This window comes from Eurosta solidaginis, chromosome 4, assembly GCF_040869045.1.
Source record: "Eurosta solidaginis isolate ZX-2024a chromosome 4, ASM4086904v1, whole genome shotgun sequence".
In the NCBI taxonomy this organism is placed as follows: Eukaryota; Metazoa; Arthropoda; class Insecta; order Diptera; family Tephritidae; genus Eurosta; species Eurosta solidaginis.
The window spans coordinates 120,035,045-120,048,643 of NC_090322.1; the positions used below are offsets into that span (position 1 = coordinate 120,035,045).

General features: G+C 43.0%; 1 protein-coding gene across 5 annotated transcripts in view; it reads right to left on the reverse strand.

Annotated features, from left to right (window-relative positions):
* LOC137250227 (uncharacterized) overlaps positions 1-13,599 on the reverse strand; it is a 102,910-nt gene that overhangs the window by 41,543 nt on the left and 47,768 nt on the right. For all 5 annotated transcript variants that reach the window (XM_067782670.1, XM_067782672.1, XM_067782669.1 and 2 more), the window contains exon 2: positions 79-580. In XM_067782670.1, coding sequence (XP_067638771.1) covers positions 79-580 — 502 coding nt within the window. The remainder of the gene's footprint in view (positions 1-78; positions 581-13,599) is intronic.

The window sequence follows — 13,599 nt, forward strand, 5'->3', positions numbered from 1 at the left end:
TGTTTATTTAATAACGAAAATTAAAAACGTTAGCAAATGTATTAGTAAATATATTCGCTTAATATAACTCTAACTCACCACAAATGCTTGTCAAAGTGGTGCCAGTTGCTGTTGAATTTTCAGGAGGTATAACCTCATTGTTAGTCAATTCCATGAATGCATTGATATTGTCCTCAATATCTATAAGGGGCATATCTAATGCTGCCTCAAACGAACGATAATCATTATTTACGAATACTTCTTCTGAAGCTGCTTCCACTCTCAATGAAGCGGTTAAATCTGCATTAAAAGTAACAGGAGTCACATTAAACCTAGACGATTTTAGCGATAAATCTAGCGGTAAGATTTCATTATTGGAAACTTCGTCTAAGTTATGATTAATTTCTGAAGCACTGGGTGTGACCGTTGTTGTTGATTTCTTAGATAAATCTAACAAAACATTAGAAACGTGTGCTGGGGGTGGTGCAGTTGCATTGCTTTGAGAGTTTGAGTCCTGTATCAAAATGGGTAGAGCATTTGAACCATCAAGAACACGAGCTATAACGTTACCATCATCACCTACGTTGTCTATGTAGTTTACCTGAAATTTAAAGTGATATTACAGTAGTAGCCCAGTTGAAATAGTCATAAACTTGGTAGAGCTTAATTTTGGTGGAGACAGGGTCCAGGAACCTTTAACCGAAAACAGTTTTCCTCAAATATATCATGTTTTAATAGTTAAACAAATTTTGCTCAGAAAATTGCAGATCATACAATGGAAATATTTTCTCAATTTCTGATTGTCAGCCCATTTAGTACTTAACATGCTTAAAATCATATAAAGAATGGCCACGAAAAAAAACTAGTCGATTTCTTTTAATCATAAAATCCATGAAATTTGTTGCAAAAAATCTCCACAGTCTTTCTGGTTTCTTCATATCGCGCTACCTGGTACTATAACCAACCAAATCCACGGCCACTGCTTGCGACGTAGATGCAACATACGAAGCAAATATTGGATGTTCACGCCGATGGTGTTACATTACCAACTGCCAGTCACCCAAAGTTCTAAGGGATAAATTTCAATAACACTCTCACCACCAAATTGTATCCAAAGTACAAAGCCGCAACAATATCTTCAAGAAGCTTGCCGGCACTTGGGGAATAGATTAAAAAAACTTCTTACAACTTTCAGACCAACTCATGTGCTGCACTTCGTCAGTCTGGTCGCCTGGTCTAAAGAACACAAACTGAAAAAGGCTGCTGGCCTGCCAAAACGATGTACTCAGGACTGCCACAGGATGTCCGCTTATGGCTCCTGAACAACATCTACATAGTAAAGCAATAGAGCTCAGCATAAAAGCTTTCCTAAGCAGCTATGTACCATAGCGACTCGGAATTTTTCCCTACCAAGGGCTGTCCTTTCAGTGCAGCCCCATTTAATTTATTGCGTATCCCCACAAATTGTCATCCTCCCAGCAGATCCTTGCAGCGGTACTGTTCTATATTATCCTGCTCCGAGTAGGTATCGAACCCAATCAATGGCAAGTACCTGACCCCTAATTTTTTTAGGACGGTCACACCCTTGCCAGTATGCCACGTTCAAGGGATGGTCACGAGGTGTTTTGGGATAGATCCCAAAATCCGTCGACGCCGTCATTTCTTCAAATCTCTTGTGATACCTTGCTGTTCGCGCCCGAGGGAGCCCCGTAGTCCGCCTCTAGCACACGAGTGGGTCAGTGAAGCATTCTCTTAGTCCCTACCACCTTGTGCACCCTTTGCCAGCACAGAATATATATGATTGCGACATCTACCAAATGCAGTTACTGCCTTGGACGGTGCCATTTCCTAGATGTTCTGACCTCAGGGACGCCAACCCCCCCCCCCCCCCCCCCCCCCCCCCCCCCCCCGATGCTTACTCAAACACGTCCAGTTCCATGGTCTCAACAACACTTACGACCTAGCCTCCCTCGACCCAGGCGGAGTCACCCGTCGATAGTCGATTTTATGAAGCCGCACAACATCCGTATTGCTGTGATCCAACGTCCGTAAAAACACGGAAATGGAGGCGGAGTCTCATTTATCGTCCACCACTCAGTGCAGTAAAATCTTCTCCATTCCGACATCGGCCACAGGGACAGCATCCTTGAATGCTTAGGCATATTTGCCCGATCAGGCGATGCAAATTTAGAAATTCACAACATATATGTATGTCCCTCCTGTCAACTGCTGCCCCAGCGGTTACTGCCCTGACATCAGCTCACAACTCACTGATGAATATCGCATTATTCTAGGAAATTTCAAGCCCACCACAATCTGTGGCATTCTGTACTACAGACGGACAATAAGGGTGAGATGCTAGCGGACCAAATAGAAGAAACGGTGTTCAGCACGATAAACGGGGACGCCCCTACGCGTAAGGAAGGAAGCTGTCAAAGTTCGCCAGACATCTCCATCGTAAGCGCAGGACTTGTTAACTGTGTCAACTGGCAGCCGATGGTAACATTGGCATCCGAACACCTACCCATAATCCTTTCGCTCGAGCGATCACCCTTCATTCATCATGACTTCTGAAAAAGCACACTCATAAACTTCAAAAAGGGAAGGTGGGAATATTACAAAACATTAACATTTACATTTGCTGCTCTCCCTATCCTGACTGATGCCCGTCACACGGTGGGGTATTTGATCAATTTAGCTGGCCAAAGGACGATTTTTCAAAATATTCCAATTTTTTTTAAATACTCTCCCTGGCGTTCCTAGATGTCCACTGAATAGTATACATACCCCAAAACCGATCCGCAACGTCAACGGAGCTAACCGCGCACATCTAAAGTTTTATCAAAATTGTGTGCAGTTCGATGTATTTTTGGATTAAAAAGCAATATAACCCTCTAGCCTAAATACTTGTCCACTTGTTTAGCTTTATAAAAATCTAGTTATATTTTCTTTTAGGACAGGTAAATGTGTTTTAATTCACATGTTACTTGTAATACTACTACTTTTCAATATTAAATTTTTTAAAGACCTTGCAAACAAAAGTATATATCTTTTTTTCATGGCATATCATGTCAGTAGTTTTTTGGCAATACATAAACTTGTGTTTGTTTCAAAGTTTAATAACAAAAACGGCTGCGCATATCGGCGATTTTTTGAGTGGTGATCAATTTTGTAGGAGACTGGCACCCTTCTTGGCAAAAGGTGGTAACATTGTGAAAACATCCTCAGTGGCAACACCTATGTGAAAAGTCTTACAATGTAATAGGTCCTATTAAGGTGGCAGACACACTATAGCAAACAACAATATTATATATTAAATAATTTATACCTCATTTATTGGCAATTTAATACCGCAAAAAAAATTTAAAGCTGCGTCCGGTTCCGAGAAACGGGAGTGTCTGCTAGCTTAAGACTCAAGCCAGCAGACACTTCGTGAAAACACGACCTACGACTTCCGAACGACTTGGATAATTGATATTACATTTATTGGCAATTTAATACCGCAAAAAAAATTTAAAGCTGCGTCCGGTTCCGAGAAACGGGAGTGTCTGCTAGCTTAAGACTCAAGCCAGCAGACACTTCGTGAAAACACGACCTACGACTTCCGAACGACTTGGATAATTGATATTACATTTATTGGCAATTTAATACCGCAAAAAAAATGTAAAGCTGCGTCCGGTTCCGAGAAACGGGAGTGTCTGCTAGCTTAAGACTCAAGCCAGCAGACACTTCGTGAAAACACGACCTACGACTTCCGAACGACTTGGATAATTGATATTACATTTATTGGCAATTTAACACCGCAAAAAAAATTTAAAGCTGCGTCCGGTTCCGAGAAATGGGAGTGTCTGCTAGCTTAAGACTCAAGCCAGCAGACACTTCGTGAAAACACGACCTACGACTTCCGAACGATTTGGATAATTGATATTACATTTATTGGCAATTTAATACCGCAAAAAAAAATTTAAAGCTGCGTCCGGTTCCGAGAAACGGAAGTGTCTGCTAGCTTAAGACTCAAGCCAGCAGACACTTCGTGAAAACACGACCTACGACTTCCGAACGACTTGGATAATTGATATGACATTTATTGGCAATTTAATACCGCAAAAAAATTTAAAGCTGCGTCCGGTTCCGAGAAACGGGAGTGTCTGCTAGCTTAAGACTCAAGCCAGCAGACACTTCGCGAAAACACGACCTACGACTTCCGAACGACTTGGATAATTGATATTACATTTATTGGCAATTTAATACCGCAAAAAAAATGTAAAGCTGCGTCCGGTTCCGAGAAACGGGAGTGTCTGCTAGCTTAAGACTCAAGCCAGCAGACACTTCGTGAAAACACGACGTACAGCTGCCTAACGACTACAATAATTTATACCTTATTGATTGCCTAAATGTTTCACTGTCCTGAAAAATATTTTCACTATACCAAAAGGAAAAATTAAATTTTATATTTTGCCGACCCTAATAAACATAAATTATAACTTTCGAAAATCAGTGAGTTGCATGTTACTGATTACTCAAAAGTTAGCAACACTTAACTTCACTTAGAAGTCTGTTGAATTTTGATTTTCTATGTAAGTTCTAAGTGACGTTTACATTTTGAGATGCCATTTGTTTGTTTCCATTTCATTTTGACATACAAATTGACATTTATTGATTATGATGCCAGAGTGTATGCGCTAAGTGGAGTATAATCGGTGATAAATTGCCAAGTTTACGACAAGTTTACGCCAAGTCAAGTCCAGTCTATGCTAAGTATCAGTAATGGGCCCTTAAGTCTGAAGCCAGCAGACGCTTCGCGAAAACCCGTATGAACATTCATACATACATATGTACACATGTACATGTTAGCGCGCATACAATGATTTAAGTAATGCGTAAATTTAGTTGCATCAATATTTTGATTGTTTTTGTGTTGATGATGTTTGCAACTATAACGGTTTATAAAATACATGTCGGTCTTCTTTCTTTCGAAAATCAGAGAAAAGTTTGTGCATACTTCGTATTTGTATTTTCCCGCTTGCGCGCAGGATTTCTGATAACGGGTACATATGTATGTATGTACATATGTGCTTTAGGGTGTGCCGAGAAAAACAAGTTTTCAATTTCTATCCTCTCAAATGTTTCTATTTTATTAAAAAAAAAAACCCTCACCAAAGATGGGTCCTATAACTCCACTCTACGGGGTACGATATTTTTATTTTATTTTCCCATTTCGTTAACATGGGAAAAATTATTGTTTGTCCTAACTTGAATTTACTCAACTTTTTACGAAAATCTTTTATGTGCCATTTTGCCTAGTTTTGAGGTCTTGTACAGGTTACAAAAAGTGTTTATGATTTTTTTCTAATCATATCATTTGAAAACACTCTTAAGGTATTGAGACCTTATGTAATCCCTATCTCATGTAATCCCGATCCATAGAAATTCTGCGCGGAGCACCGTGAATTTACTGTCAAATACTTCCTTTCATAACAATGAAGTGAGACAACCACTTTTTGAACAGAAATAACTGCTGTTTTAGTTTTGGCCATCTAGATTGTTCAAATACCCCACCGTGCGTCAGGGGGAGGGTGTTTTCCGCAAAGGCATTGAATCCGCGTCAGCTCGTTTTATTCCCGCTGGAAGAATCTCGGAAATCCGGTCACTTTCTAGCGGCGTCCGTAGATTTAGCGAGAGAACGTGACATAAACCAAAGTATCAGACAGATTGTGGATAAACACATGCGGGTGAAATTTGAGAAGTGTTGGGAAATGAGACACCCTTTAATTGAGGTTGCTAAATTTCGAAACGGCACACCCTTTACTTCCAGTCATCCCTTTATCCATACCGTAAGCGTACTCATGGTCAGTACAACTTAAACAAATAAAGAGATCGGTTCGTCCGCCTTTAAGAAAAACGTTGTGCACCTTTTCTTGGTAATCATCAACTCCGTAAGTAATTCGCGCCCAAAGCTGTTAGGTTCTGAATCATAAAATGTCTGATCCATTCGAGCCGGATAATAAAATTAGTGCTCATGAATTTCTTGCGGTCGTCGTAAAAATTTTGTACGCTTTAGCCAACACTGTAATGGAGCTGCTTCAGCGTAATCGAGCCTGGGCTAGGTTAACTATAGACCGTGCTTAAAAGGCTGCCAAGCAACAAGGCCAAGCGCTTACACGGAAAGCGCTTGTATACCGATTAGAAAAGTTGGAAGCTGCTTATAAAGATTTCGTGCGCATGAGTCAAGAGCTGTAGGCATATTCTGCAGAAGAAAACTTTGTCGACCCTATCGAAGATGTGGAACTAACAGAGGAAAAGCATTTTCAAACGCACGCCCTTTTGCTTACCCAACTTTCTAACTTGGCACCAACGAATCAAGCATCGACCTTTAGGGAAGATGACGTAATTGAGCGTCTAGCAACACAATAAGCGTCATTTTTGGAAACATTTTCCGCTACTCGTAATGGACAAAATGTTCATTTATCAAAAATTCAATTACCTAAGTTCAACGGAAAGTATGAAGATTGGATTACCTTTCGTGACTTATTTCTTAGCGCAGCTGGAAATAAACCTGGGTTCAATCTTACCCATAAATTTCAATATCTAGTTTCATACTTGGAAGGCGATGCCTTAGCCACCATAAAACATATTTGTGTTGGTAACAATAATTATGAGCAGGCATAGGGCCGTTTGGTCAAACGATATGAGCGCAAAAGGCTTATAATTAAGTCACTTGTGCAATCGTTTCTGTCTTTACCCACTCATACTTCGAACAGCACAGCGGTTCTTCGACAGATAGTTGATGGGGAAGATCAGGCTATCAGAGGCCTGGACGCATTGAATGTTACATCTCGTGACACTTGCCTTATCCAAATTATGCTAAATAAATTATACGAAGAATCTCGGAAGAAGTGGGCAGACATATGCGATATCAAGAGTGAAAAAACGTTCGGGGAGTTTATAAACTTTATTTCTCATCGCTGTGACTCATTTGAAGCTTGCTTACCTTCTCGCTCGGCACACACTCGTCGCGTCGCTTTGTTGGCAAATGCCCATGATATTAAAAATAAGCAATGTATAATCTGCAAGGACAAGCATACGCTTTGGCAATGCACTCAATTCAAACAGTAGTCACCATCTACACGTCGGGCAACTGTACAAAAGCAAAAGCTTTGCTTCAACTGCTTAGCACCTTCGCATTCCGTAGGTTCATGTCAATCGAGGCATAACTGTAAAAAATGTAATTTACGTCACCATACCCTTTTGCACGATGATCGTTCCGCTATCTCGTCTTCTTCTTCACCCTCATAGAACCAACAAGAAACCGTACCTGCTGTCACTACTCAATGCTCGCATTTGCCAACATCAAAACACACTATAATAACTCTAACCTCGAGTATTGCTCCCGTACCTCATAAATTTCTTCCAACAGTTACCGCTGTGGTTGAAGATAAATAGGGCAAAAAGGTAGGTTGCCGGATATTGCCCGACTCAGGGTCAACAATAACGTTTGGTTCAGAAGCCTTTGTACACACGTCGGTCTGTCACGCAGTAATGGCCGCGTATCAGTTTCGGATTTAGCAACGTGTAGTGCTGGTGTAACACGAGGTCGAGTTAACTTTTCTATACTCTCCAAAGTAAACGATGCGACCCTTAATATCAACGCCTATGTTTTAAGTAAGCTTACTTCGCAAATTCCTGTTCAGACCGTGAATGTACCTTCAACATTGTGGAATTCAATTGCGAAACTCTCAATCGCCGACCCTACATTTGCGGAATCAGCTCCTATTGATGTACTGATTGACTCTGATCAACTGTGGAGCATTTATAAATAAAAAAAAATAAATGTAAGGCGCGATAACCTCCGAAGAGATCTAAGGCCGAGCTTCTCTTCCAATTTGCGTCGTGCTCCTCTTGATTTTCCCTACAAATTGACCGGATGGGACCTACATGTTTTATGCCGACTCCGAACGGCATCTGCAAGGCAGACGAGTTTTCACTGAGAGCTTTTCATGGCAGAAATACACCCGGAGCGCTTGCCAAACACTGCCGAGGGGCGACCCCGCTTAGAAAAATTTTCTTCTAATTGAAAAACCTTATTTCTAAAATTTTATGTTGCTTTGCCCGGGAGTTGAACCCAGGGCATACGGTGTGATAGGCGGAGCACGCTACCATCACACCACGGTGGCCGCCACGGAGGAGCATTTATACTGGTGAGCAAAAACAACTGGGGTCTAATATGCCTATTTTGATAAACAGCGTGTTCGGTTGGGTGGTAGCGGGAGCGTATTTATTAAACAATCAAAGTAATCTAAGTGTTGCCGCTCATCACGCGACTATTAATATTGATGCCCCATTTCAATCATTTATGGAGGTGGAAGAAATCCAACCTCCCCCTGAAAAGATAGACCGACTTTGTCCGCACACACACCCGTCGAACTGACGGTACTTACATAGTAAGTTATGCCTTCAAGGATAAGATTCCAGTAATATCATCAACGCTGCAGCAAGCTGCAACCAGATTAAAGCACACGGAAAGCCGGTTAAAACGAGATGCCTTGCTAAAATCGCAATACATCCAGTTTATGCGTGAGTATATATCACTTGGCCATATGACTCGTATTGCGCCCTACGAAATTGACTTCGATCCATCGAAGTGCTTTTATCTGGCTCACCACGCAGTTGTTAAGCCGGAGAGTTCAACCACAAAATTTCGGGTCGTGTTTGATGGATCTTGCAAAGATTCTAGTGGGCACTCACTCAACGAGCGATTACATATTGGGCCGCCAATTCAGCGCGATTTATTCGAAGTGTGTGTTCGTTTTCGTCAGAATCGTTATGTTTTCTCCGCCGACATTGAAAAAATGTTTCGCGGAATTTTGATATCAAACCCAGACACTAACTTTCAGCGTATAGCTTGGCGTGAAGATGAGTTGTCACCAATCGAATATTACCGGCTACTCACGGTGACGTATGGGTTGGCGTCGTCGCCATTTCTCGCCGTGCGTGTGCTTAAGCAACTAGCACAGGATCATAAAACAATTTATCCACAAGCAGTGCGTGTAATTCTACATGATACCTATGTTGACGATGTAGCTAAGGGATGCGATACACTTGATGACCTTCTTGAACTTAAATCAGAACTTATAGATCTCCTAAATTGAGCAAATTTTAAGTTGCAAAAATTGTGTTCGAATTGCAAACCTTTATTGGAAACGCTACCCACAGAGACTACAGTGGAGTCCTGACACAGACGAATTCCGGATATCATTTAAAATGCCTCAGGAGTCATGCGAAGAGCCTACGAAACGCCACGTGCCGTTGACTACAGCCAAAATCTTTGATCCACTGGGCATAATCTCACCTAGCGTGGTGCTCTTTAAAAGCTTTCTACAAAAAACATGGTGTCAAGGGGTAGACTGGGATCATGCGCTACCTCCAACTTTGAGCGATCGCTGGAAGAAAATGATGTGAGTTACATTTTCTCGCTAATGTCAAGATTCCACGTGAAGTAGTCGTATCCGATGTCTCCGTGTGCAACAGAACTGCAGAGATACTAGATGTCTGCCCAAGGCAAAATTGGCAACATGTACGGTCTGCTGACAACCCTGCTGATTGCGCATCGCGTGGGGTACTTCCATCTGAACTGAGTCGCCAACCACTTTGGTGGAACGGACCGTCGTGGCTATCCTTGCCTCAAAGGAAATGGCCAACCATCAGCAAGTAGACCACATCTAATGACACTTGCGTCATTGCCGAACAACGTAACACTCATCCAGGCATATTCCTTTATGCTGAAGGCAAAGATAATGTTTTGGACAAACTTATAAATAGAACATCAACATGGCTACGGTTATTACGGGTGGTAGCATGCTGCCAACGATTTATTCAGAGGTGTAGTCGAAAAAAGCAGACCAAAACACTTATTGAAACGGTCTGAGTGCCCGCTTTCTTAAACTTGCTGCTAATACTATTTCTCGCCATTCGCCAGAGACCACATTTAAAGAGGGAATTCACCATTGCAACGAAGTTTACCCTGTGCCCCGATGCTTCTTAAATAATTGCTGGGGTATACTCGCCGTGTTCTGGGTTCCGTCCAATAAATTTATGCCAAGGCGCCTTTTCCAAGTCGTACAAATTCACTTTATTAAACTCACTTAATTATTTATAACAAACTTATCCTAAAATTTCATTTAAGTTCAATTGTTCACGTTTTGGCATTCGGTGTCGGCGTGGCCTAGTTGGTAAGGGTACACCCGAGTCCCGTTGGCGTGCCTGCTGGCGTGCTTGCTTACGTTGTTATTACTATGCTTTTGTATTGGCTAACGGTCCACCCGGTCCCGTTAGCGCGTGGACGCCTTAGTGGCGTGCCTACGCTGGCGTTCGTCGCTGCGTTGGCTGTCGTTCTGGGTATTTGCTGAGGACGCGCTCCTGTTAATAACGCTATTACTGCGCTGGCGGTCGTGATTAGTATGTTGTCGCTGATGGACGCTTGGTTATGATAGGTATGGGGCCACTGAGGACGCTCGATGATACTGTGTATGGTCACTGGCGACGCTCGTTGACGACGCGTTGACGTTGGTGTCGCGGTTGGTATTTAGTCGCTGAGGACGCTTGAAATAATGGGTATGCGGCCACTGGGGACGCTCGTTGGCGACGCGTTGATGCTGATATCGCGGTTAGTATTTAGTCGCTGAGGACGCTTGAAATAGTAGGTAGGCGGCGACTGGGGACGCTCGTTGGCGACGCGTTAACACTGGCGTCGCGGTTAGTATTTCGTCGCTGAGGACGCGCGATGATAATGGGTATGCGGCCACTGGGGACGCTCGTTGTTGACGCTGGCGTCGCGATTAGTATTTAGTCACTCAGGACGCTTGATTAAAAGGATATGCAGTCACTGAGGACGCTCGGTTATGATGAATATGCGGCCACTGGGGACGCTCGTTGGTGGCGGTTTGACGCTTTTGCAGATCGACGATGGCTCGGCAGCGATTACGGGTCGCCTCGCGGTCGACTGTGATGAGTCGGCGGAGCGCAGCCTTAAGCGTTTAATGAGCGGGGAACAACCACAACACTCATGTACGGCTCAGTCTGCGTCTACGTCAGGTGGTGATGTCTCGCACTGGTCAAACCCCATCTACGAGCTATCACCGTCCGTCCGTAGATCCGATTAATAATCACAGTGCCGGGCTATACCTTTTGCTGCCGTGGTTGACTGCATCGGCGTCGCTCTTACTACGTTCACTCGCGTTAATGTAGCGGCTCACGGTTGGCGGTGGTGGAACGGAGGGGCGCAACCTAAACCTTGGTTTGGCTCAGTTCGCGTCTAACCTGAGTAATGATGTCTCGCACTGGTCAAACCCTATCTACGAGCTATCACTCTTCAGCTTAGAACTGTTCACTACCACTGCTCCGTGCCGACTGACTCACTGCTTGCTATGGTCGTCCTATTATAGACTTGAATAAACGTAATAAATGTGTTGATGATTTTGGTTTGCTCGCCGACGTGTTGCGACCGTGTTGTTACGATCAGTCGTGTGTCGGTAGAAGCTGTAGTTGTTGTTGTCGCATGACTTGGGTATATTGTTGTTTGATGTTGCGGTTGAAGTTGGTATGGCCTAGTCTATTGCTTAGTGTATTCGTGTGTTTGACTTGCTGTAGGCATAATATGTTTCTTGTGTGATCGTGTTGCTGGCTTCGTTCAGCCTCATGTTGCGGTGACAATGTTGTATGTTGCTGGCTTCGTTCAGCCTTATGTTGCCGTGACAATGTTGTGTGAGCCAAATTTGGTCTCAATATTTGGTCCTCAATTGAAAAAAAAAGTCGAAGCTCCTGCGTTTCACCCCCTATTTCGACGAATCTGGTGTTCTTCGCGTTGAAGGGCGTATCAAAATGCTTCCTTGCCCAATTCGGCTAAGCATATTATTTTATCGTCTAAAGTTTCTAATGTTTCTCAACTTATTTGCAGGTACATTCATATTAAGTACTTGCATCCTGTGGTTGACGCGACTTTTGCGCTTGTAAGACAAAACTATTGGATAATTGGCTGTCGTAATATCGTACGAAAGTGTTTTCTTGCAAAAGCTGCTTTATGCAACGTCGGAACTTGAGCAGCTGATGGCTGATCTTCCTGATGTACGATTACAGCCTACTCGTTGTTTCCAACATTTTGGTCTAGATTATGCTGGGCCTGTCCAAATAAAACTTTCCCGAACTCGCAACGCAAAAACTGGAAGGCATGATTCGCTCTTTTCTTTTGCATGTCCACAAAGGCACAAAGGCATATTGAGCTCGTCAGCGATTTCACAACAGACGCATTCTTAGCAGCCTTTCGTCGCTTTGTCGCTCGTCGTGGACTGCCAACCGATTTGTATTCAGACAATGGTACAACATTTCACGGAGCTAAACGGGTGCTAAATGAGCTTCAAAAGTTTGCTGTTTCAGAAGTGCATATTCACCAAGTGTTGGACGCCCTAGCTGTTGAAGGCGTTCAGTGGCATTTTATTCCACCATCCGCACCAAATTTTGGTGGACTTTGGGAGTCCGGCATACGATCAATCAAATTGCATCTTCGGCGAGTTGTCGGGAACAACGTATTTACATTCGAGGAATATTCTACCATTCTCACACAAATTGAGGCGATCAATTCTCGGCCATTATGCACATCTTCAGATACCGAGTCCGATGCACTTACACCAGCCCATTTTTTGATTGGGGCACCATATACGTCGATTCCTGAACCTTCACTGTTGGATGTAAATCCGACGACACCTACAAGCATAACCGGTTGCTTGCATCGAATATGGGAGAGTGAGGAGGGTAAATGCAAGAAGAAACTGATAGTTGTTCCTCAGAAAAGGATTCCTGACGTTCTCAGCGAGCTGCATAATGGTTCCAGTGGAGGTCATCGAGAAAATTAAGCAACGATTCTATTGGGTTGGTTGTCGTCAGTCAGAGGTATGCCCAATCCCAAATGAAGAAGCGGAAACAGTAGCAGAAGTGTTTATAAACAATTGGGTTGCAAGGTATGGTGTACCAATGGAGTTATATTTAGACCAAGGGAGAAATTTTGAATCAGCTGTGTTCCAAGAAATGTGTAAGACATTGGGCATTCGAAAAACACGGACAACTGCATTGCATCCTCAGTCCGATGGTATGGTGGAACGTTTCAATAGAACCTTGGAGGAGCAGTTAAGGAAAGTAGTCAACAAGTTCCATAAAGAGTGGGATACACACATATCATTATTCTTGATGGCTTACTGATCGGCAGTGCATAAGACAACGGGCCAAACTATCGCAAAGGTAATTTTTGGCAATGACCTTCGACTGCCCGCTGATTTGAAGTTTGGGATAAATGCCGATGCGGGGAGAAAGGCCAAGAAATCTACTGGTATCTTGGAAGATATGAGAGAAATACACGATCTTGTAAGGCAACGAACAAAGATTATGAGTGACAAGATGAAGGCCAGATACGATAAAGCAATTAATTCAGAAGGTTTTCGGGAAGGAGATTTGGTGATGTTATACAACCCACAACGAAAAAAAGGTGTGTCCCCGAAATTGCAGTGTAATTGGGAAGGCCCATACAAAGTTTTAAAACGGATCAACGATGTAGTTTACCGCATACAAACCATT